The sequence below is a fragment of the Macaca thibetana genome, chromosome 6 (assembly GCF_024542745.1).
Source record: "Macaca thibetana thibetana isolate TM-01 chromosome 6, ASM2454274v1, whole genome shotgun sequence".
NCBI lineage: Eukaryota > Metazoa > Chordata > Mammalia > Primates > Cercopithecidae > Macaca > Macaca thibetana.
The window spans coordinates 135,336,465-135,361,323 of record NC_065583.1 but is presented as its reverse complement, the minus strand read 5'-3'; the positions used below and the strand labels follow the sequence as shown (position 1 = coordinate 135,361,323).

At 39.7% G+C, this 24,859-nt stretch overlaps 1 protein-coding gene across 3 annotated transcripts; it reads left to right on the top strand.

The window, feature by feature from the left end:
• The first annotated feature begins 851 nt into the window (after nt 1–851).
• Nucleotides 852–24,534, top strand: C1QTNF3 (C1q and TNF related 3). Of its 3 annotated transcripts, none has more exons than XM_050793855.1 (6): nt 852–1,489; nt 8,596–8,707; nt 10,928–11,082; nt 15,598–15,727; nt 20,229–20,328; nt 23,488–24,534. In XM_050793855.1, the coding sequence occupies exons 1-6, from the start codon at nt 986–988 to the stop codon at nt 23,645–23,647; spliced, it is 1,161 nt and encodes a 386-aa protein (XP_050649812.1). In that variant the 5' UTR covers nt 852–985; the 3' UTR covers nt 23,648–24,534. The 3 variants fall into 3 exon arrangements, with proteins under 3 accessions (XP_050649812.1, XP_050649813.1, XP_050649814.1); XM_050793856.1 differs by having other exon boundaries at nt 863–1,270; XM_050793857.1 differs by having other exon boundaries at nt 1,354–1,450; nt 10,928–10,981.
• Nucleotides 24,535–24,859: the final 325 nt, after the last annotated feature.

Here is a 24,859-nt window from a genome sequence, read left to right as displayed (position 1 = left end):
AATATAAATAAAATCGTATATAAATAGAAGCAATTTTTGATGACAAGACTGTTTAAATTCTCTTAATTTATTATCCCGAAGCAATTAGGAATGTCCATTCGCTTTTTGGCTGAATTAATAAAAGTATAGCAACTAAAGCAAAGAACATGAGATTCCTCTTGCTCTGGGTATGCTGTGTTCGAAATAATGTGTTTGGTGCTTTCCACTTCTTCAATTTTATTATTTATTTATTTTTTAAGTAGAGACAGGGTCTTGCTAAGTTGCCCAGGCTGGCCTCACATTTCTGGGCTCAAGGGATCTTCCTGTCTTGGGCTTTCAAAGTGCTGGGATTATAAGCATGAGCCATTGTGCCTGGTGCCGTTTCTATTTTAAATCAGAATATGTCAAAAGAAAGAGGAGCCAGAGACAGCCTTCTCTTAACACAAAGCAGAGTGTTATATCTTCATCTGACAATAAGTGACTTGGTGAACTTTGATTTAATTTTGGCTTTTGGGAAGTCATGGGGAAAAGAAGTAAAGCTGAGGATAGTGAAATACCTTCGCTAAACCCAGAGGCACTGCACCTGAATCCTGCTCAGTGTTTTGTAGGCAACTAACTGCCTTCTGCCACTGCCTTCTGGAAGGGGAAATGAGTTATCTTAAGTGGGCTAAAGTGGGGAAATACTAACAGTACAACTAGAAAGCAAGAGCTGTCGTGAAAGCCCTGAATGGGTTCCCACTGCCATTTCAGACGAAACTGATGCAGTTAAGCCTGAATTTCCTGGCAAGCGCAACGGTAGGTTTTTCCAAAAGGCTTTTTAGACTGCAAATACACAGCCTTTCCATGTCTAATCACAAAAGCAAACCGCTGGACACATGCTCTCTGTTCCCAGCTGGTTGTGTATGTTTTCTTCACACTTCAACAGAAACGTGCCAAGGTGTGACATTTATGAATTTCGCCAACTGGGAACTGTGCACACAATCGTTCTTGCCTGTGGTGTGGGAAAATGATGAATGGGGGCTGTTCTGCCTGGGGAGGAGGGCTGCTGTCACTCTGGCATGCCTACAGCCTTATTTATTACACACCAAAGTATAAAACCACTCCGCCACTGCAGCTCTCAGCTCCAGTCCTGGCATCTGCCCGAGGAGACCACGCTCCTGGAGCCCTGCTGTCTTCTCAGGGAAGCTCTGAGGCTCTATTGAGAATCATGCTTTGGAGGCAGCTCGTCTATTGGCAATTGCTGGCTTTGTTTTTCCTCCCTCTTTGCCTGTGTCAAGATGAATACATGGAGGTGAGCGGAAGAACTAATAAAGTGGTGGCAAGAATAGTGCAAAGCCACCAGCAGACTGGCCGTAGCGGCTCCAGGAGGGAGAAAGTGAGAGAGCGGAGCCATCCTAAAACTGGGACTGTGGATAATAACACTTCTACAGACCTAAAATCCCTGAGACCAGATGAGCTACCGCACCCCGAGGTAGATGACCTAGCCCAGATCACCCCATTCTGGGGCCAGGTACTCAGAATTCTCTTCTAAGGATATCTGTGAAAGCTTAATGAGTTCTGTTGCTGCTGCTGTTGTTGTTGTTGTTCTTTTTTTTGGCTAAGATTCTTAGAATCAGTGAATGCTTCCGAGAAGTTCGCTAAGCTGCTTGTGAATCTCTTTCTGGATTGCTCTCCGGTACAAGAGAGACTGTTGGTCTCTGTTAGAAAATCAGCAGAGGCAGCAATGATGTGATGGGATAGTGGTCGTAGCATCACCCCATCAGAAAGGGGAACCCGGCCAGCCAGCTTCCTGCTATGCTGGGACTTGATTTATTTCTTGCTCTGTTGGTCCGGAAAGGAGTGCTGACCCATGCAGATAGATGGGTCACTGTAGACAATCATTCGTTGTTCTTAAGAGAATTGGACTTTCTTAACCCCTTCCAGCAGGGAGAAGCTGCCCTTTGAGTTTGTCAAAAGCAATCAAAGTTTTTTTACTTTGATTTGTGAGTGTGCTGTCACATTTCATGGCAGTCTTGTTTATTTGATTAATAGCATTCTAGATTGTTAAGCTTCTCTGTTCAGCCTGTTTTAAAAAGAATTAAAGAGTTAAATAAAAAATAAACTGTTCGAAATGCAAACCTTATAGCATGATTTGATGCCTGATAATCACAGAGGACTTGATCTATTTCTCAGGTTATAAATTCAGCTCTAAGGAAATACCTTTAAATCTTGGTAGTACAAGAGTGAGTTAAGATTTCAGTAGAGTGAATTGCAAATTGGTGACACTCAGTGTAATTTAAAATATTAAGTACATGACGAGACATATTTTGAATTACCCTCTAGGCGTGTAGTGTGCTGAAAACTGATGGAGGGAGCAAGAAGAGTTACTTTGAGTTACATGATATTTGAACACATAGGTTTTTACTATAAGATTTGATTACTTTAATGCATTAAATAGGACCTGAAGAATTTCATGTAATTGAAATCTAAATCCTTCCTACCATAGATTCAGAAGTTTGGGTGGGTTGGTTGGTTATATGATCAGATCAAGATCATACACAGAATCAGTTGCAGATCTGAAACTAACCCAGAGCTTTTAACTTGACCACACAATGCAGTTGTCCAAACCATTCTGTGGGGGATGTATCCAGAGAAAATTGCTTCTTTAAGGAGCCATAGAAGAAGTGATAATCTCTAAATATGATCCTATCTTTTGAAAGCCACTTTTAGAGATTGTCTGTGCATCTGACAATCTTTTGGCTGAAGGGTAATGATTAACACTGATTTGCGTGTAGGTTTTTGTTTGTTTTTGTTTTGTGGTGAAGATATTTTCACTTCCGTCCAAGACTTGATCTGGACTTTCCATTTTACAGATGGTATCCTTCCTGACCATGGCAGTGTGATTCCCCCAGAGGAAGCAGAAGGAAGTTAAAGGTTGTCTTTGGTCATTATGTCCTGACAACCGACAGCCAGCAGGCCACTGAAATCCAAATCACATTTCTCCTTCACTCTAGCTTCTAGGTTCCTGAAGTATTTTCAAACAAACCACCAACAGGAGATATTGAGGATATTTAGAGTTACTGATATTCTGGAATTTTTCAATACAACTCCTCTACCAATGGCTGTGGAGACCACAGATTGAATTGAGGATTGTGCTACGTTCTTCCTTCTTTCCCTACTTCCCCTGACCCTCTTCTTTGATCACAATTCACTTTTCCTCTTATTCATTCAGTTCCCAAGCATTTCTTGTGTTTCTACTTTGTACCAAACTTTAAAAGGGGGGCCAGGGATATATAAAGATAAATTTGCCTGAGCTCCCATGTCCAAACAATCCTGAAGTGCTATAGTAGAGACAAATTTTTGTTAATTAAATTAAGTTTAATTAAATGCCATGTGTTAAATAAAGTCAGTACATAAAAGGCAGTTGGGCAAAAGTGTCAAAGTACTGATAGTCTTTGAGTTGGATCTCAAAAGATGAGATTAAAAGAATGACTATCCACAGCAGATTTTAAAAAAAAGTGCTGCAACAGAGACTGGAAAGCCTGTGAGGGGTTGGCTGTGGCTGAAGCTCCTGGGTTAGGGATGCAGGGGTGGGGACTGGTGGGGACGGGGTGTTACACAATGTTAGTGCCAAGGAAGATTCTGCTAGCTGGTTTAGGAGCTTAGATTTTGCTTTGCTAGCTAGGCTTTGTTTGTTCATAGCAGGACAGTGAGGTAATCAGATATATGGTCTGGAAAGATGCTCTGGCTGTGGGTTCATGGTGGAGTACAATGGCCAGAGATCTGGGGTGGGCAGACCTGGGCTCTCTTTTCCTGGTATTTTCTTCTCTGCAGCCTCTTTGTCATTCACCTTTATCAATCTCCCCTCCTTCTCCTGGATACCCATTTCTCCCTCTTCCCACTTCCCTTCCTCTTCTTTCTTTTCCCTTTTTTGGGGCAGGAGGTTTAAAAAAAGGAGCTATGACTCTCCTTCCTAGAAGTCACTTACTAGCAGTAGAGCTCCATTCTGCATCATTACCCCTAGGCCTCCATCTACAAAATTGATGGAGCGTGTCTTAGAGAGAAACTCTTTCTCCCATGCTGCAGATTTACAGGCCTTCTGCATACAAATTTGACCCGCTTTTGGGAAAGGGGATGATAAACTTAAGGAGATCATAAATAGCAACTACCTACATGTAATTTTCCCTTACCTAGGAGAAAACTTCTGAATTAACACATCCTGTCCAACTTGTTCTAAGAGCTCCAGCAAAAGGCTCACAAGCATTGTTTCATTCGACTGAACTTTGAAAGATAAGGCCAGAGGAAGGAACCTGTAATGCAATGTTGCTGAAGGGTTCTCATGAGGCGCCTGATTAGTAGCAACCAGAAGTCTCTCACTGTTCTGGTGGCAGCTCTGTGCAATTAAAGCGCCCTCAGATAGCCTGGTCTTGCACTTCCAATCCTAGTTGACTTTAGCATTGAGCAACCTCATCTCCTGCAGCTGAATTCTTGTGCCTAGATACTAGACTTTAAAAACAAAATGTTTCTAAATTATTATTTGAAGCTTTGGAAAATACTTTAGTATCTTTGCATTGTAGAGCTGGAAAAAAATGCAAGACAATTGTAGGGAAAAAGTGGGAAATCTCCTGTTTCATCCTCTGAAGATTCTCTGAAAATGAACTGTCCAAAGGCAGATCAATAGGAGAAAAACACATACAGATTTACTTAATGTGCATAGCACATGGGAATCACATGGGGATGATTTCCCAATAGCCCAATGCAGTATGCATGCTTACACACCCTTCCATGTAGGGTAGCGGGGAGTTGGGGAATGTAGAAGTAAATTACAAAGTTCCTCTGAGCCCTGGGGGAGGTGGTGTTACCAGCAGTGAATCCATGTGGGTCTGCGGCAACGTCAATTCTTGGCTCCTCAATTTCATTGAGGGTCATAAGGCAGAAGGAGAGACCAAGGCAAGTTTTAGAGCAGGAATGAAAGTTTATTAAAAAGCTTTAGAGCAGGAACAACAGGAAGGCAGGTATACTTGGAAGAGGGCCAAATGGGCAACTTGAAAGACAAGTGCACGGTTTGACCTTTTGACTTGGGGTTTTTTACATTGGCATACTCATGGGGTCTTGCATTACTTCTGCCTTGATTCTTCCCTTGGGGTGGGTTGTCCACATGTGCAGTGGCCTGCCAGCACTTACTTGGGAGGTGAGCATGCACAGTGTGTTTACTGGAGTTGTAAGCATGCTCACTTGAGGTATTCTTCCCTTACTAGCCAAATGCTCCTAGGTGGTCATTTGCCACTTAAACTGCCATTTTGCCTCTTAGTGCACATGCTTGAGCCCACTTGCCCAACTCCTGAGATCTTATTGGGAAGCTGCTGATAACCAGTTTCAGGTTTTTTCTATCTTTACGAAGACTGCCTTTCCCTGGCACTGGCTGCAACCAATTATTATTTTAGAGACAGTTAAAAGCCACTTGATCATCACCTGATGATCACCTGACATTCCTGGTCAGGTAGAGCCCTCCCCTACCCTGCTCGTGTCTGAGTAGCTACCTACTGTAACAGTGTCAAGAAGGGAAGGGAGAGAAATTTACTGTGAACAGAGGTTGTCTTAAAGCTTCCCAGATTATGGCTTCTAGCTGCCCTCAGGAAATAGAAGAAAAGCCTGTCTGAGCCTTGTGATGACTCCCAGTATCTTTGCTTCTCCAGTGGTTGATCTTTCCTGGCTATTTGATGAGATTCCTAAGGAGGGGGTCGTAAGACAATTGCATTTCTTTTGGAAAGACACTTCCTTAGTCAAATAAAGAAATTCCAGACAGAGTCCCTCCCGGCACTTCTGGAAAGAGGATCAGAGAGACTGGGAGGCAGGGAAAGGTCAGAGAGAGACCTTGGATCTGAGGCTTCTTTCTTTCTTTTCTCTTCTTTTTTTTTAATAAGAGATTTGCCACAAGCCAGTTTTCCCTATGATAGCTCTTCCAACACCTCTTTATTAAAACACTAAAGGTCAGAAGGATCATGAGGCCCCTCTCTCATGATCTGCATTCATACTGAAAATCAAGGTCAAGTGAGCTTTTGTCCTGCTCCACAGAGCCTTCCATCCTCCCTGTGCTCACCTTATCTTCATGGCTTATTTCTGAAGCCTTCCATTTCCAAAGCACTCAACACGTGGAAGCACGTATTTTAAAGAGTCATTTTCTGTGCACCAACACCACCTCATCCAATCCTCCAATTTAATAGCCAAAAACAAAACAAACAAAAAAGATGTCTGGAGAACAGTGACTTCTCTAAGGTCACGCAGCACCATGATGGAAATTCTAGTTACATCCAGTGGGTGTTTCAACATTCCTAAGCATTTCAGAATTTCCATTCCATTCCTACATCAATGGTTCCACTTGAGGATTTTCCCTCCTTCTCCTCCCTTTTCCATCCTTAAAATTCATCATTGGCAGAGCCCTGGATTTTCTGAGGTTTAAAAGGCTGAATTTCACATTAGCAAAACCATAACAGGAAATATGGAATCCTTCCTTCTCAGATTACAATTTTGGATTAGAAAGTGGGGCGTGCCGTGGTGTCTTTGACTTTCCAAGTGTCCTGAAATCCCTCAGATAAAATCACTGAGATGAAATCCCTCACCTCAAACCAATGGCTTTAGTTGATTTTTTCTTCCCCTACCAATTTGACAGAAGGTTTTCATACTTTCTAGTTAGTTCTTGTCCAGGTTTCAGCCTGGTAGACTGAAGACAAGACTAGGAGTTAGCTCTAAGTTATAGCTCCTGATCAGCAAGACTTGGGTTCTGAGCTGTTGCAGGAGAATGCTTGTGCTACAGATACTGTTCAGTGTTTTCCCTGAATAGCTTTGTGGAAAATTTTAGGAAAAAGCAGTGAGAGAGTAAGAACAAAATCCAAGCCCATTTTTAGAAAGAAAAGAAAGTAAGGTCTAAATGTTTAACGGTGTGAAGTTTTGACCCAGTTTTCTGCTTAAATTTTTAGTGATAAATGCAACTTGAATTTTAAATTCTTTTTTCCTCCCTCTGTGTCTCCTTTTTCTTTCTCTTCTTCCCTGTCCTCCTTTTTCCCTCCTTTACTTCGTTTTTTTCATGAATCTCTTAGCAACAACATGCTGTTTTCAAAAGACCATTGAATTATAATTGATGTCTAAGAACATTTCCACGAGTATTTTGTATGACATAATTAAAAGGCAAGTTGCCAATTTAGATGAGAGTTCAAATTTCATAAGCAACTTTAACTTTTCTGCCAATCAACTTCCACTAAGTCTTTAGCTCTTAGACAGCATATATTTTAGAAATTTATCTTTGTGTAAATAAGCATTTCACTCGGCATCATACTTGAGCATATTTAGTACCCATTAAATGCTTATAAAATATTGGTTCAAAGAGTGGGATAATCATTTCACAGGTTTTTTTGTTTTTTGTTTTTTTTTTTTTTTTTTTGTTTTGAGACTGAGTCTTGCTCTTGTCACCCAGGCTGGAGTACAATGGTGCTGTCTCAGCTCACTGCAACCTCTGCCTCCTGGGTTCAAGTGATTCTCCTGCCTCAGCCTGCCAAGTAGCTGGGATTACAGGCATGCACCACCATGCCTGGCTAATTTTTGTATTTTTAGTAGAGATGGAGTTTCACCATGTTGGCCAGGCTAGTCTCCAACTCCCAACCTCAGGTGATCCACCTGCCTCGGCCTCCAAAAGTGCTGGGATTACAGGCGTGAGCCACCATGCCTGGCCTAATTATTTCACATTTTAAAGTGGAATGTGGGAAATAGAAATCATGTTAAATAGTTGATTTACTTACAAAGTTAAAGTTGTTTCAAGATGTAGATAATTAATAAAAATGTATTGGACTTATGGCTAATAGCAATGTATTATATTCTTGAAGATTGTTGAGAGTAGATTTTAAGTGCTCTCTCTACAAAAACAGTATATGAGACAATGTATATGTTAATTAGCTCAATTTAGTATTTTACGCTGTGTACTTAGTTTACAACAACATGTTATACATGATAAATATACATGTAATTTCTAGTTGTCAGTTAAACAAATAAATAAATGTATTGGACTAAAGAATACTTTATTTCTTTCGTTTTCTAAGACAATTTAAGTGTTCTATGGCTGTTTGAAAAACTAGTGTTACTATTCAGAATTTCCAGGAAATCTTAGTCTAGCTCTTAACTTAGTATCATGGATATAGTAAGCATTTAAAAATCGTGTTTGAAGTGGATAATTCTTGTAATTTGAGGACCATCTACTCAATTTAGCTACATCTGGGGCTATGGCAGTTGGAAAAGAAAAAAGGCTTCCAAGTCCACTTCTGAAGGAGTTTCTTCCTTTGCTGTTACAGTAGCAACAGGAAGGCACTTTCCAGAAATAGGACCCAACTTCCCACTTCCACCTACACACCTTTTCAAAGAGCATCTTCCTCTATTGACTTTCTTGTTGCCTTTTCCTTTGATCATCAACTGACCTTAGCTACTCCCTGACCCTTTGCCACTGATATCTCTGCCACATCCCATCTCTTCTGATCTTGCTGTGATTGATTGGAGTTAAGCTTGCCTAAGGGTCAAGGTCAGTGAAAATTTAGAAATCCTAATTGCTCATAAGTACCTTTTGTTCTGAAGCTTCTCTTTCTGTCTTTTTAGTCTCCACAAACCGGAGGACTACCCCCAGACTGCAGTAAGTGTTGTCATGGAGACTACAGCTTTCGAGGCTACCAAGGCCCCCCTGGGCCACCGGGCCCTCCTGGCATTCCAGGTAAGGATGAGCAAGACACGCTGTCAATCTAATTGCAGCCTGAGCTAAAGTAGGAGGAAAGGGCAAACCTAAATAATTTGGGATCACTTCGGTGTGATCCAAAGGATCCACTAGACTCATGGCATCCTGGAGTACCACGTTCATAGGCTGGGAGTCTCCTCACCAGCACTAAGTCTGAAACGATCAGGTCATAGTCTTCTTTCCAGTATATCTGCCACAGCGCACTTTATGAAGGGCAGAGTATAGCCGAAAGCTTACCGGTCTGGGCTACAGCCATCTCAATGCCAGTCACTGAGCTGTGCATCCTTCTGTGTGACTCTAGGTCCAGCTAAGTGCTTCTTCCTCCAGTCTCAGGGTCTCTCCATGTTCAGTCATCTCGTAGTTGACTCTCATGCCACTCTTGGCCTCATGGAAACATTTTTAGGCTCCAGTACCATGTAGTGGCATGGGGAAGGCTCTGGAGCTACATCAGACCCCACTAGGCCAACAGTTCAGCCATCTGTACCGTACCAGGGCCGCCAGGCACAGGAAAGTGCCGCGGGCCTGCTGGTACCTGGGTCAGTCCAGGAAAGGGTAGCCCAGGTCCCCTCAATTTGGGGCTCTCAAGCCTACCTTGGGTTTTATTGTCTTCATCCTCAGGTTAATCCCTAGGGTAGGACCTCATCTCAGGGTCTGGCCAAAGTCCACTGGCTCTTCTGTGACTTACTCTCATTGATGTTAATATTGATCAAATGTGGTTCAAATTTTTTTCTACTTTTGAGTAGCTTCTTGCACAAAAACAAATTTACAGCAAGAAAATCTTATGTTAAACTTTAAACTACATTTACTGGCTTGGGATCTATGTCATTGGCCATCAAGGACAGCAGCCAGCAGGTGCAATGATGTAGGGTAGGGACTATTTCGACCCTTGTAAAATCTTCTCAGGTCTTAACTCTTCTGAGGTTACACATAAGGCTGGCCTTGGTTAAATGTTTTCTAACCAGGAAATGGCTTTGTCACTGAACACATTAATTTGTAAACACAGTCAAAGTTCATGCATATGTTAATTAGCTCAATTTAGTATTGAGCATTTGGAAAGGTTGTAAGCCTGGTATGATAACCGACCAAGAGTAGCATGCAAAATAAACAGCAAAAAGCCTGACATTTAGCAAACATTAAAAATAAAGAAGAGGTGTAGAAATTGTCTCTTGGTGGCAAAGGGAAAAGTTAAAATTATTTTCCAACTCTTGCTTTCAAAATCATTGCTGTAATTTGTTTAATGAATGAGTTTACCTTTTCCTCAGTTGTAAAAGTGGTATGTGTTTTTTGTAGAAAACTTCAGAGACAGGAAAATACACAGAATGACATGAAAATTACTCATGTTCCACATTTAGAAAAGAATCTCCGTGAATATTTTTCTGTAACTTATTCTTGTCTTTTTTTCCCTATGGATATAATACATAAATACATCTTTTTCCAAACAAAGAGAGTATCATGTTATCTCTATTTACTCATCACTTTTTTTTTTTTCCTGAAACAAGGTCTGGCTCTTTTGTCCAGGCTGGAGTGAAGTGGCATGATCCAGGCTCCCTGTAGCCTTGGCCTCTTATGCTTAAGAGGTCATCCTGCCTCAGCCTCCCAAATACCTGGGACTACAGGTGCGCACCACTACACCTGGCTAATTTTTTAATTTCTGTTTTTGTAAAGATGGGATCTCGCCATATAGCTCAAGCTTGTCTCAAACTCTAGGGCTCAAGTGATCCTCCCACCATGGCTTCCCAGAGTGTTGAGGTTACAGGTGTGAGCCACGGTACCTGGCCACTTATAACTTTAAAATCTAAAAATATCATGAATATCACTATATCATTAAATGTTTTTCTTCAGCCTTCTTTTTTATGACTATATAACATAGTTTCTAGAACACATCATGCCCTCCTAGTATTGGTGATTATATATGTGCTTTCCAGTCTTGGCTATTTTAAATGATAATGTCATAATTAGAATTCTACACAATTTTTCCTCTAAGCCTTGCTTCAAAGGATGAACAGGCTTTGGAGCTTTACGGTGTCTAAGGCTTCTTTCAGAGCCTGGCGCCCTATTTAGATGATGATATCCCTTGGTTATAGTTGGGATTGCTTCGAATGGGCCCCTTTCATAAGTGAGTTTGGACAGTTTGTCTAGAAATGGATGGTAAGTATGAGCGACTGGGTTTTCTCATGTGATAATATCTGATTGTTTAAGGAAACCATGGAAACAATGGCAACAATGGAGCCACCGGCCATGAAGGAGCCAAAGGTGAGAAGGGCGACAAAGGTGACCTGGGGCCTCGAGGGGAGCGGGGGCAGCATGGCCCCAAAGGAGAGAAGGGCTACCCAGGGATTCCACCAGAACTTCAGGTAAACCATCCTCGGTACATCTCCTGGTGGCTTTCCAACCTCCCTGACCACGAGGGGCCAGGAATCAGGATGTTCGAGTGCTTCCTCAAGTCTTCCCCAATCCTGAGTAAATCTGAGTCTCAGTTTGTTCTTCTACGTCACAGGATGTTTGCATAAGGCCCATGCTGTCCAAAAGGAGGACTTTGATATTATTCTTAGGGAGACATTTATGAAGAGTGAGATCTAAGACCCACATAGGACCAAATCCAAGGCAACCCTGAATATAAATTAATCTCCTGTTTTCTGAAATGAGATTTTTTTAAGAATGTAATAAGATGTAATAAGAGTTAGGGCCAACTCAAATATAAAACATTTAAATATATAAATGGAATGGTGAAATGTCTGGTTATAATATTTTATTTATTAATGTTGTTATATTTACATATACTAATGCATACATAAATATTGATATATATGTTTTCTCTCAACTCAGATTTTGTGGTATAATTTGTATTTATTTATTTATTGAAACAGAGTCTTTCTCTGTTGCCCAGGCTGGAGTGCAGTGGCACGATCTCGGCACGCTGCAACCTCTGCCTCGTAGGTTTGAGCAATTCCCTGCCTCAGCCTCCCTAGTAGCTGGAATTACAGGCATGCATCACCACACCTGGCTAATTTTTGTATATCTAATAGAGACAGGTTTTTGCCATGTTGGCCAGGCTGGTCTCAAGTTCCTGGCCTGAAGTGATCTGCCTGCCTTGGCCTCCCAAAAAAGTTCTGGTATTACAGGCTTGAGCCACCACGCTTGACCTTGCGGTATAAATTTTACTTGAGTTTTTCTTGTCAGAATCTTCTTTATCAATGGAAGATTTCGGTTTTGAGTCATCCACTCAGTGTTCCAGACCAGATTACATTCATTTCAGCATAAAGTTTAAAAAATCAATTTATGAGGTTAAAAGTGTACATTTTATCCCAAGCTCAAGTACCCATCTATTCTTTATCTCTTTTTTAAATGACTGTTAAAGTTCTTATTGCCAACAACATCTTAAACTTGTAAATGTGAGGTTAGGTCACAAGAAAAATTACTAATTTTGGGTTATTTCTGGAAGGTGGAGGAGGGCTAATATTTTGAAATAGATCCCCTCCAGGGGACTGCTATCAGCATTGAAAACTAGCATTTTTAAAAAATTAAGTTTCTTTCTGGCTAGTGTCTTCCCAAAAAAAGTAACTTGTGGATAAAAATAAAGTAACTGAGATAAAATCCTGCAGCATGAGAGATTTTTGAAGAACTACACTATAAAACGATTCTTGCCTGAAAGATCAATTAGGGGGAAACTGTCTTTTGTTTGTGCGTGTATGGTGGTTGTTTGACCCTGTATAAGTTCCATCATTTTTCTGGGCTCTGGTTTTTCAAGTTTAAAATAACTTGAATAGTGAGTGTGTTACTCTCACTGCTTTTTGTGGGTTTTGCAACTTTTAAATGAATGCTATTTGTGTTTTGTTTTGTGTGTGTGTGCACAGGCTGGAGGGCAGTGGTGTGATCTTGGCTCAGTGCAGCCTCCACCAGGGTTCAAGCGATTCTCTTGCCTCAACCTCTGGAGTAGCTGGGATTACAGGTGCGCAACACCATGCCCGGCTAATTTTTTTGTATTTTTAGTAGAGACGGCATTTCGCTATGTTGGCCAGGCTGGTCTCGAACTCCTGGCCTCCAGCGATCCGCCTGCCTCAGCCTCCCAAAGTGCTGGAATTACAGGTGTGAGCCACCGTGCCTAGCCAAATACTGTTTAATAATTTCAGCAACCTGGGATCCATGTGCCAGTATAAATTTACAAACAAAAAGGCTAGAGATGCCACTCAGCCACGTTAAGGTATTTAATAAGACAGAAGATACACATCTCAAAGCTAGACACTCTAACCCAGAACCTATGAATGGTAAACCATGGAGAAGGGGCCCTAGAGTAGCCAGTTTGATAGAGAACATTCTGGGCAATTATTAAATTTGTCCCATCAGCTATTTTACCCTAAAATCACAGTACAATCATTTGGGTAGGCAGATTGTGAAGGAGGGAACTTCACATTCTTTGAAGGTCCCAGCAAGTTAAAGAATTTATTAATCTAACTTACACTCAGTTTCAATGACTCATTTGGATGAAGGATTAACTTTGACTTTCTTTTTTTTTTTTTTTTTTTCTGCACATAATGATACACTGCAGTGTAAAATGGGGATTATCTCTATACAGTAAGTGATCTCTAGGGTATATTTTTTTGTTTTGTTTTGTTTTTTGACTTTGACTTTCACAAGTCATTCTTCAATGGTGAGTTTAAGCAGAAGCTTTTCTTTTTTAAAAAAACTTTTATTTTAAACTCAGGGGTACATGTGCAGGTTTTTTACATAGGTAAACTTGTGTCGTGGGGATTTATTGTACAGATTATTTTATCACCAGGTATTAAGACTAGTACCCATTGGTTATTTTTCCTGAACCTCTCCCTCCTCCCACCTTCCATCCTCCCACAGGCCCCAGTGTATGTTGTTCCACTCTATATGTCCACGTATTCTTATCATTTATCTCCCACATATACATGAGAACATGCGGTGTTTGATTTTCTGTTCCTGCATTAGTTTGCTAAGGATAACGGCCTCCCACTCCATCCATGTTCCTGCAAGGGACACTCATTATTTTTCATGGCTGCATAGTATTCCATGGGTGTATATGTACCACATTTTCTTTATCCAGTCTATCATCAATGGGAGTTTATATTGATTCCATGTCTTTGCTATTGTGAATAGTGACAAAAGCTTTTCTTGACAGGTGGAATTGTCTCAAGGCTTTTAAAATTATTGTTAACATTTTGTATTTTGAACTTCAACCCTGTCTTTGGACATTAGTAGTATAGAGGTGGTAACAATAGTAGTAGTGGTGCCAGGAGGAGGAAGAGTAGTGCCCCATTCTCCACTTAAGGGATATAGAAATTTGAGGCTCAATTACTCAATGACTTGCCAAGTGACAGAATTAAGAGAGATGGGCCTTAATCTCATATCTTTGGGCCCAAGTAGACAGCTTTATTCCCAAACTCATAGAGCATCTTGGTTGCCAATATGAGCTGGTTTCTTAAGTTAATTCTCTTTGCTGATCTTTTACCGATTGAGCAGAGGCTTTCAAAGTCCCTTAAAAGATTACACATAAAGTATTTGTAACCATTCCCAGAAATGGGTGTTGACCATTAAATGACTTCTCAGATTCCCCTATCTCTAAACTTTGCAGTTCCAATATTACATTTTTTCATCCAAAATCATGCCGAAAAATTTTTGCTGTTCTAATATTAAAAAAGATTGTTAATTTTAGTAAACCATTTTTCTGTATTTTAGATAACCGCAAACACTCCTTTTTACCTTTTCAAGGTTATTCATGTAATATCTTTTCATCATTAAAAAAATTAGAAAACTTCTGGGCCAAAAATAATAAAACATGCCCAGAAATGATTACTATTAACATACAGTTACATAACTTTTCAGATTTATGCGTACTTATATACGTGTTACTTTTAAATATGATGGGAACATATATACATATTATTACTTTATTTCATGAATGACAATCTATCCTAAATGTCTGTTCATGTAAATAAGTAAAATTCTGTATTTTTAAAATTTGTATCTTTTTTTCTGAATATAAAATTAATACATGCTAACTTGAAAATTATAAGTGTAATGAAGAAAGGAAAACTTTCCCATGAAACTTCTACCAAGAAAGACCTGCTATTAATAATTTCAAGAATATTCTTGCAGATATTTTTCTGAATTTGCCCACACAATAACTCCATCTACACAGACACAGTTAATAAAGTCTGGTAGCAGACAATAATGATCTTGTGTTGTCTACTTTTTGAGTAAACAGTGTATTGAAGATATTTTCTCATTTCATATAGATGCACATTTAGATCAGCATCAAGAATTCTCAAAGTGTATTCAAAGAATTAATTTCATTAGAAATTGATAGGCTGGGCACCATGGCTCCCACCTATAATCCTAGCACTTTGGGAGGCCAGGGAATGTGGATCTCTTGAGCCTAGGAGTTTGAGACCAGCCTTGGCAACGTAGTGAGAACTTGTCTATATAAAGAAAAACAATAAATTAATAGGTATCTCTTGGGGAAAAAATAATGTGGGGTTACCAAAATTAAAATGTTTGGCTATAGGGTTTCTCACATCCTTGAATTTGCTGATGTGCATTTCACGGCTGTAAGTGGAAAATTTCATCTAAATTTTTCTGGCATTATTTGATAACAGAATTTTAATATTTCAAAAATCATTTGAAAGACAAATAATCTTTGAAACCTATGTTCAGACATTGTCAGTCTAACGGCTGCATAGCATTCAAGTGTTAGGAATTACCGTAATTTATTTATTTCTTTCTCCATAGATTGATGTTTATTCCCAATCTTGCTGTTATGTATAATGTTTAACACACTAATCTGCATAAAAACTTGACTTCTTTAAGATAAATTGCCTATTTATTGACCAATAATTCTTTCCTAGATTGCATTCATGGCTTCTCTGGCAACACACTTCAGCAATCAGAACAGTGGGATTATCTTCAGCAGTGTTGAGACCAACATTGGAAACTTCTTTGATGTCATGACTGGTAGATTTGGGGCCCCAGTATCAGGTGAGATGGAAACATTGGATAAAGATTGAGTTAATCAATGTAATAATAAAGACAAGGAAGGAAGGAAAGAAGAGAGGGAGGGATGGAGAAAGGGAGGGAGGAAAAGAAGGAGGAAGGGAGTATGAAATAAAGGAAGACATTAAGGTAGTTATTTTTTTCTGATTCAAGTTAAACCAAACAGCTCATATAGATTTCTATTGGATTTCAAAGTAAATGAATTAGAATCTGAAAACACAAAAATAGTTTTTAAAATATGGCCACAGTCATTAATATTATTAACTCTGATCTAGACTGAGCTAAATAATTCTTAAGAGGACATAGTTACCTCAGACTTTAAAAGTCCTTAAAACATAATTGTCAGTTTAAATGTGTCATAACTGTTTCCTCCCCTTGCCACCACCTCAAGGAGTGCCTGATCCTATTTTTTTAATTAAAAGAAATTGAGCAGGTAATACATTTACTTATTTAAAAAGTTAAAAGAGTTTGTTCATGCAAATGAATACAAATATATCTTCTCACATTTCTATATAAAAGCTAGGACAGTCTACATTCTGATTGTGTTTTGCTTTTTAAAAAAACTAACAATATATTTTAGAAATCTTTTCACATCATTACTTCATCTTCTTTCTTATAGCTGGATGTACCAAAGTATATTTAATGATTCCCTTATTGCTGGACATTTGGGTTGTTTCCAGTTTGGTTTTTTTTTGGTGGTGGTGGTGGATTTTTTTTTTTTTTTTCTAGGGAGGGTCTCACTCTGTAGCCTAGCCTGGAGTACAGTGGTGCCATCTCGGCCCACTGCAACCTCTGCCACCTTTGCCTCCCAAGCTTAAGCGATCCTCCCCACTTAGCCTCCCAAGTAGCTGGAACTACAGACCCAGGCCACCACACCTGGCTAATTTTTGTAGTTTTAGTAGAGACTACCGTGTTTTACCATGTTGGCCAGGCTGGTCTGAAATTCCTGGCCTGAAGTGATCCGCCTGCCTCAGCCTCCCAAAGTGCTGGAATTACAGGTGTGAGCCACCATGCCGGCAAGAATATACCACTTTGTAATTGATCACTTACAGGTGTATCTGTAGGCTAAAGTTTTAGGAATGTTATCAGTATAAACATATCCATAATTTTTATCAATTTTGCCAAATTGCTCCCTATAAGGGTTGTACCAATATACTTAAATTGTTAAGATATGAAAACACTTATTTCCTGATAGCCTTATCAACAAAATGTGCTTTCAAGTTTCTGGACAGTCAATAAATAGAAAATCCCATTTTACAAACATTTTACTTTGAATTAATTTTAGACTTATAGGAGAGAGTTATAAAAATATTATACAAAGTTATCATATTTTCTTTAGCCATCTTCCCCTACTATTAACGTTTTAAATAACCAAAGTGCAATTATTAAAATAAAGAAATGAATCTAGGTACAATACTATGACTAAATTATGGACTTTATTCAGATCTCACCAGGTTTTTCTGATGCCCCCAACTTTTAATTCCTTTTATTGTCTGGCCATTTCTACCATGGGTTCGCACCTTTTGTTCTATAATGTTCTTTCATAGAGGTATTTGCTTTATTAGTATAAATTCATGGCTACATTTTTCATCCACTACATGACAACATTTTTTCTTGGAGAGTATAGTTAATACATTAGGGTCATTTTTGCTTTTCTTTTCTACTTAAAAAAATTAAGTGATGATTGAATGAGTTGGATTTTCCTAGACCAGCTATATGCTCTAGTTTCTTGGTGAAGAAAGGACCAGGGCAGTTTCTAGACTAGATAACTCAAAGGCTCCCTCCCTTGCTGCCAGGGGACTAACGGATTCTTTTAAGTACGGCCCTGATGTGTGTTTTCCTTGGTCACACTTCCACTGCCTCTCCAGACTGCACTGGGTCCATGAAAGCTTCTGAAGCCAGTCTTATGCTTCCTGGTTCCCTTGCCTTCAGGAGTCCTTTTTTTTTCTTTCTTTCTTTTCTCTTTCTTTTTTTTTTTCTTTATTTTATTTTATTTTATTTATTTATTTATTTTTTGCTGGCAAATTTTGAGATTGGCCACTCACTGCAGATCCTCTTTCCACATCCTACACTGTATCTAGCAACCATCACCCCAAACACAGCCTTTGCTTCCGCTTGGCCCTGTTCACAGCGGCTTGTTTTCAGCATTGCACTTCCACATGGCCCTCACTATAAGAGAGTGCATTTCTCCTGGCACTGTGTGACACCTGCTGTCACCTGGCCTCCTCAGAGCCCAGCCCAAACTTGTGTTATCTCCAAGTGACTCTGTCCACCCTCAGGGGCATTTGGCAGCACTTACAGGTATTTCTGAAGTTCATTGATTTTCTTCCAGTCTCTTAGTGTTGCAGAATGTGGATACTTATTTGGTTTTTGTTTTCCAGTTCTTTTCATTTCTCTATATGGTATCCAGAATTAAAAGGAAGAAACTTCTGATGGAGGCAGTGGCCCTGTCAGATGCTCACAAATGCTTTTAATGGCACCTTGATTTATTTCTCTTCTCAACTTAAGTCAGAAATGAACTGAGATATGAAATGATAGAAGCAATCTTTCATTACACCTTAATGTCATGAAAATCATCTTTAAATGTTCTTATGTGATTTTCTGCTCTGAAGGTTTACGTGGTAATTTTCTTATAACTATTCCGTTAAATGCTATCTGTGCCACAGATTATATTAGTGACTAGAAATACCTAGTCCACATTTCCATGGAATTAAGTGGCTTTATAATTGAAGCCTAAGTAAGAATTTAGTTTTTTAGAGCTCTCTTGCCAGACGTTCAGCTTCTAGCGATACCACTGTCACTTGACCCTCACAGTTTTCTGTTTCAGTCTCCATTTTTGCGATAGATTGCAAAAAGACCATTTTATCCTTTCCAGCTTTGGGAGTGAAGAGACAGAGAAGGCTGGTTTTTGAAATTACAGCAACACAAAGACCACCAAACTGTAGTGCAAGTGTGTCTCCTCTGGTTTCAGTAGCTTCCCTTGCAGGAAAGTCACATGTGGGTCTAATACATACTAACTTCGGTATTTCCAACTCCAGGCATTTCATTTATTCACCATCTGGTGTTTTAGTCTACTCTTTCTAACATGTTTTTGCAATCTATTTTTAACAGTTGTCATGATTTTGTAAGAAAAACTAATATATTTTCCTGTCATTTTGATTTCAGCTTTATCTTCTTGAAGTATTGAAAATGATGTACGTGTATGTGTCTAATATGAAATTTTGTAAAACGTGAAAAACTAAACACATATAAACTATTTTCCTTGAGGCTTTTAATTTTTATCTGCCTTTACTTTTCATCTGTGGGCCAATCTCTAGGCATATGAATAGGCATGATAAACTTTTAGGCCATTTCCTTTGTTCCCAGAACATTGAGTATGCGTTCTCGGCACTAGACAAAGCACCATCATACTTCTTCATTAAATCTGACTTAGAATCAGGTGAATTGACACGGCACCCTTACAACTTTCATCTTACTTGATTGCACCTTTGAGAAAGAAATAGAACTATCTTTTATTAAAGCTATTTCTGGGTTACTGTCTTGAAAGGCCATTTGTTTAAAATGTAACATGGAAATCAGTAAGAGCTTGATGACTTATGTTCATTCACCTTTCCAAAATGCACACCAAAATCCCAGATCATTTAGAGTTTGAAAAATTTTCCTTTTGTTTTTTCTGTGTGCTATTGGATTCTTCTTAATCATTCAGTAAAAGTATCCTGTGTGCTGGCATTTAGAGTATATTAGGTCATATTATATTGCTTTCAATTAGGAGCCCTAGGCTCTTATTAAATAACTCAAATCTTCAAAAATATATGTTGGTCTTTTTCAAATGAAGAGGATACAGACTTTTAGTGACAAGGTCCTGTCACTGAGTCTAAGTTGGGTCTTTCTGTTTATTGTATATAATTTCACCAACATACAAGGAATAGCATAAGAAATTACCAGAACCATATCTTTATAACTCATAAACATTTATTCTGTGCTCCAGGATTTCCTTATCTTTGGCTAACCCCTTTGGTGAGTATACTCGTCTGTTGTATTGTTATAGTTGCTCATTTTCTTAAGCTACGGAGCATCGTTGTTCAACCACAAACCTCTCTGTACCTTGGTAACACGAGTTCTGTGGTAGATGCGGATGATAGCTAACCTATGCCCAGGAACAACACCTACCTTGCCCTAAGCACTTTGTCAGGGCACAAGGTGGTGAGATACAGCTAGAATGAGGTAGGCCTCTTCCCTTAAAGACTTTCAAGTCTTATTCGGGATACACAGTGTACACATTGAGAAAGTCTCAAAACACTTGAAAGCACTTGGAAGGGGAGTAAGTAAAGGGACATTCCTGCAGATCAAGGCCAAGGAGAAACACCATACTACAAAGAATATCAATAAAAGACATGCGAAAGCATTTGGCAAATCTCCAGGTATCTCCAGGTCCTCAGTGTATAATATGTTAATATCAACATGGATAAATACCTGCTTTTTTCAGGTGTGTATTTCTTCACCTTCAGCATGATGAAGCATGAAGATGTTGAGGAAGTGTATGTGTACCTAATGCACAATGGCAATACAGTCTTCAGCATGTATAGGTGAGTGGTCTTTTCTATCACGGGTCTCATCCATGCTGCCATTGTTTGTTCAAGGAACACCTAATGACAGGGAAGTGTATAGGAGTCAATAGAGCCTGACATGGCCCTGTCCTCAATACGAGCCCTCATGCACCAATGTGGCCACATTATCACCATTATTGTTTGGGAAGAAATAAATCTGATGAACTTGAGCATCAGCAGGTTGATAAGAGGCCTTGCATTTATTACTAGCAGCACTCCCCATAACCAATCATTTGGATTATTTTTATAAATCATTATTTTTCTCCTCTCTCTCTGCCCCTTTTTCTGCTTTCCCATTCTCCCACACCTTCTGATGTTAGCTTGGAATGTGGCAGAGAGGCAGAGAGCCAACACCTTTCTTACAATTAAATGGGCCATGAGTTATCTATGAAATATTTTGTGGCTGTTAGCATTTCTCTGTTATTTTTGATGATGTGTGATAATTGCTGTGTTTACTTCTGGAGCCTAACCTGAGTGAAATGCCAAAAGACAGAAAGATGAGTCAGGGTAGGTGAAATTGTTACAACTAAGAGATCCAGTAGCTCTAACACACTAGAAGTTGATTTTTCTTGACCAGTCCAGGGAAGACTTTCAGGTTGGGAAAGAATGAGGAGTTGTAGGAGGGGTGCAGGTTGGAAATGGGTTTATTCTTCCTGTTTTTTGAGGAAGCCAGGCTGATGAAAGCAGCCCTGCTATCTATAAAACTGACTTTGAGCCGGGTGCGGTGGCTCACACTGTAATCCCAGCACTTTGGGGGGCCAAGGCAGGCAGATCACAAGGTCAGGAGATCGAGACCATCCTGGCTAACACGGTGAAACCCTGTCTCTACTTAAAAAAAAAAAAAAAAAAAATACAAAAAATTCACCGGGCGTGGTGGCGGGCGCCTGTAGTCCCAGCTACACGGGAGGCTGAGGCAAGAGAATGGCGTGAACCCAGTAGGCGGAGCTTGCAGTGAGCCGAGATGGCACCACTGCACTCCAGCCTGGGCCACAGAGCGAGACTCCATCTCAAAAACAATTACAACAACAAAAAACAACAAACAACAACAAAAAAAACTGACTTTGAAATTCTCTCTGGTCATTGTCATTGCCAGAGCCAGAAGGAAAAAAGGTTCCTGTTGCAAGCTTGTGGAACTGTTTATGAATCAGGAATTCTGTTCAGAGAACTTAGTCACATTGTTTTCCACCCAACAAATGCAAGGGTGACATGGAATTGTAGGGCCAATGGAAGAAAGGAAAGGGGATTCTGGTGAACAGCTAGCCTTCTCTGCCCTCTGGCTTCCAAATATCTGCTGAACTCTTCTTCCTACACTTAGAATACATGTCTGCCCATCGCTCTGACCCTATGAGAGACAGCCTGTAAAGCACAAATAATGCATCCAGCTCAAAGCCCTGAGTTAGTCAATGAGCAGTACTTTTCATCAATTGGTTTGTTGGCTATTTTTCTCTTTGGCTCCTGCTTCTGTCCTCTAGGAGGGTCTTCTCTGTCTGCTTTTCTCTGTAGCGCATCTGAAAGGTGAGCAAGCCCTCCTCAGGGCTCTCTCACAGCCCACTTCCTGCTGGTGCGAATTTGAAGACTGAGTCAAACATCCCAAGCCTCTTGAGTCCAGTTTTGGGTCTCTGGTAAACCCATTTCCTCAGAAACTTACTTAGCAGGCTTTTACTCTATTTTTTACTCTATTTACTCTATTTACTTAGCTGGCTTTTACTTCGTTTGTTAAAGAGATTAAGTCAAGTCAGTTACATGTGTTACTAAACCACACTCCATGTACTTGTCTTGAGTTTTCAGCCTGCTATTCCTTGTCTTCATGGCTTTCTCTCAATTTAATGGAAATACCCTGAGGCCTTGTAAAGCAATAGATTTGGGTAGAAAGGCAATATTTTTAATCCATCAGATTGTGCCACAGCTGTGTCTATTTGACTGAATGAGTATTCTTTTAGTTTTCTTCTTTTTAATTTTACGTTAAGTTCCGGGATACGTGTGCAGAATGTGCAGATTTGTTACATAGGTATATATGTGCCATGGTGATTTGCTGCACCTATGAACTCATCATCTAGGTTTTAAACCCTGCATGCGTTAGGTATTTCTCCTAATGCTCTCTCTCCCCTTTGCTCTCCCTCCCCTTTCCCCCGACCCCGCCACAGGCCCTGGTGTGTGATGTTCCTCTCCCTGTGTCCATGTGTTCTCATTATTCAACTCCCACTTATGAGTGAGAATATGCAGTGTTTGGTTTTCTGTTCCTGTGTGTGTTAGTTTGCTGAGAATGATGACTTTCAGCTTCATGCATGTCCCTACAAAGGACATGAACTCATTCTTTTTCATGGCTGCTAAATGAGCAGTCTTAAGGAGAAAACATCAACTTTATCACTGCTCTTCCAGGTATAAAAACACCCGGCTTTTTTAACCTTGTTAGGCCCCAACCATATAGACACTATTTTCTTCTTCTTCTTCAAACAAGTTAGTTTTGCCTAAGCTCATCTTCTGTAGCAACATCTTTCTAAAAGCAGCAGAGTATTTTGGCTTTTTCCAGTCACTTCCCTTTCTTAGCCTACAGGCATTAGATCTTCCAAGTTAACATGTTTTCCCAAATGTTTTTGCACAGTGTAACATGGATCTTCTGCTTTCCCAGACCGTGATATTTGTTTCCCCATTGCTCCTTGCCTGACCATGAGCCAGTGCAAGCCTATTTTTGTTTGCATTATGGAGCAGTCTCCTTTTGTACCAAATTCTAGCTAGTTAGGGGAAGCTAAATTGCTGTAACAAAAACCCAGTGGAATAGCTCAAACATATTATAACTTTCTTTCCTTCTCATGAAACAGTCCAGGGTTGTTCTGGGTTGGAGCAGGGAAGAGAGAAAGCTGTTTTCCACAGTCTCCAAGAACCCAGTACTCAACATATGGCTTCTAAGATCATTCTGGTCATTGTCATGAACATTCCAGACAGTCATAAGAAGGATCAGGGAGGGGTTTTGTGAGAGTGTTACTCGCCAGCCTTAGGTCATTTCTGCTCACAGGCTGTTTCGAGAACTTAGCCACAGGATTATACCTGTGGGAAGGGGAAAAGGGGAGCACAGACTTTGGTGAAGAGCTGGCTGTTCATGGCAAAGACTAAGTAGTTTGATCCTCTTTTTCTTTCCAGCTATGAAATGAAGGGCAAATCAGATACATCCAGCAACCATGCTGTGCTGAAGCTAGCCAAAGGGGATGAAGTTTGGCTGCGAATGGGCAATGGCGCTCTCCATGGGGACCACCAACGCTTCTCCACCTTTGCAGGATTCCTGCTCTTTGAAACTAAGTAAATATATGACTAGAATAGCTCCACTTTGGGGAAGACTTGTAGCTGAGCTGATATTGTTATGATCTGATGAACATTCAAGTTAGGGTTTTACATGCTGTATTCAAAAAGTTATTGGTTGCAATGCTATTCATGCTACAGGTACACCAATAATGTTGGACAACTCAGGGGCTCAGAAGAATCAACCACAAAGTAGTCTTCTCAGATGACCTTGACTAATACACTCAGCATCTTTATCACTCTTTCCTTGGCACCTAAAAGAGGATTCTCCTCTGAAGCAGGTTGGAAATATTTTTTTTTCTATCAGAGAAGTCATTTGCAAAGAATTTTGGCTGCTCTGCTTTTAATTTAATACCAATTTTCAGGAACCCGTGAAGTTTTAAGTTCATCATTCTTTATAACGTTTGAGAGAATAAGATGCAGTGATATGACAGGGCTGGGGCAAGAACAGGGACACTAGCTGCCTTATTAGCTAATTTAGTGCCCTCTGTGTTCAGCTTAGCCTTTGATCCTTTCCTTTAGATCCACAAATATGTTAAAACTCTGAATTCACATACAATACTATTTTAAAGTCAATAGATTTTAGCTGCAATGTGCTTGACCAGTAATGTTTTTGTAATTTTGTCTATGTTCCCCCACATCGCCCCCAACTTCGGATGTGGGGTCAGGAGGTTGAGGTTTGCTATTAACAAATGTCATAAATATTTCATAGAGATACAGTACCAATAGATACTCAAATGTTGCATGTTGACCAGAGGGATTTTATATCTGAAGAACACACACTACTAATAAATACCTTAGAGAAAAATGTTGACTTGGCTTTAGATAAAACTATGGCAAGAAAAATGTAATGAGCAATATATGGAAATAAACACACCTTTGTTAAAGATACTTTCTAAACTTGTTTTTAATAAAGTTTAATAGTCATACAATTGTAAATCACTATGGTTAACACAAAGTGAAAATATTTTCATGCAGGTGACGTGAACAGCCATACGAATAGATGACTTGGGCACACAGCAGGGTCACATGACTCCAGAAAACTTCACTTTTCAGTTATTCCATTGTTATAATTTCAACGCTTTAAGACATTGATGTTTAGAGGGCTCACTAATAAAATCTGAATTTCTCTGAGGAAAGAGGTTTTTTATCACATACCTGAAGTCTTTGTAATGTTCATGCTTAAATTCTAAGTTTTCACCTTAGTGACACACAA

Coding starts and splice junctions, on each gene's coding strand:
- C1QTNF3 (XM_050793855.1), top strand. CDS start 986: ATGATGAATGGGGGCTGTTCTGCCTGGGGAGGAGGGCTGCTGTCACTC. Junction 15,728..20,228: donor ATTTGGGGCCCCAGTATCAG/GTGAGATGGAAA, acceptor TGCTTTTTTCAG/GTGTGTATTTCTTCACCTTC. Junction 20,329..23,487: donor ACAGTCTTCAGCATGTATAG/GTGAGTGGTCTT, acceptor TTTTCTTTCCAG/CTATGAAATGAAGGGCAAAT.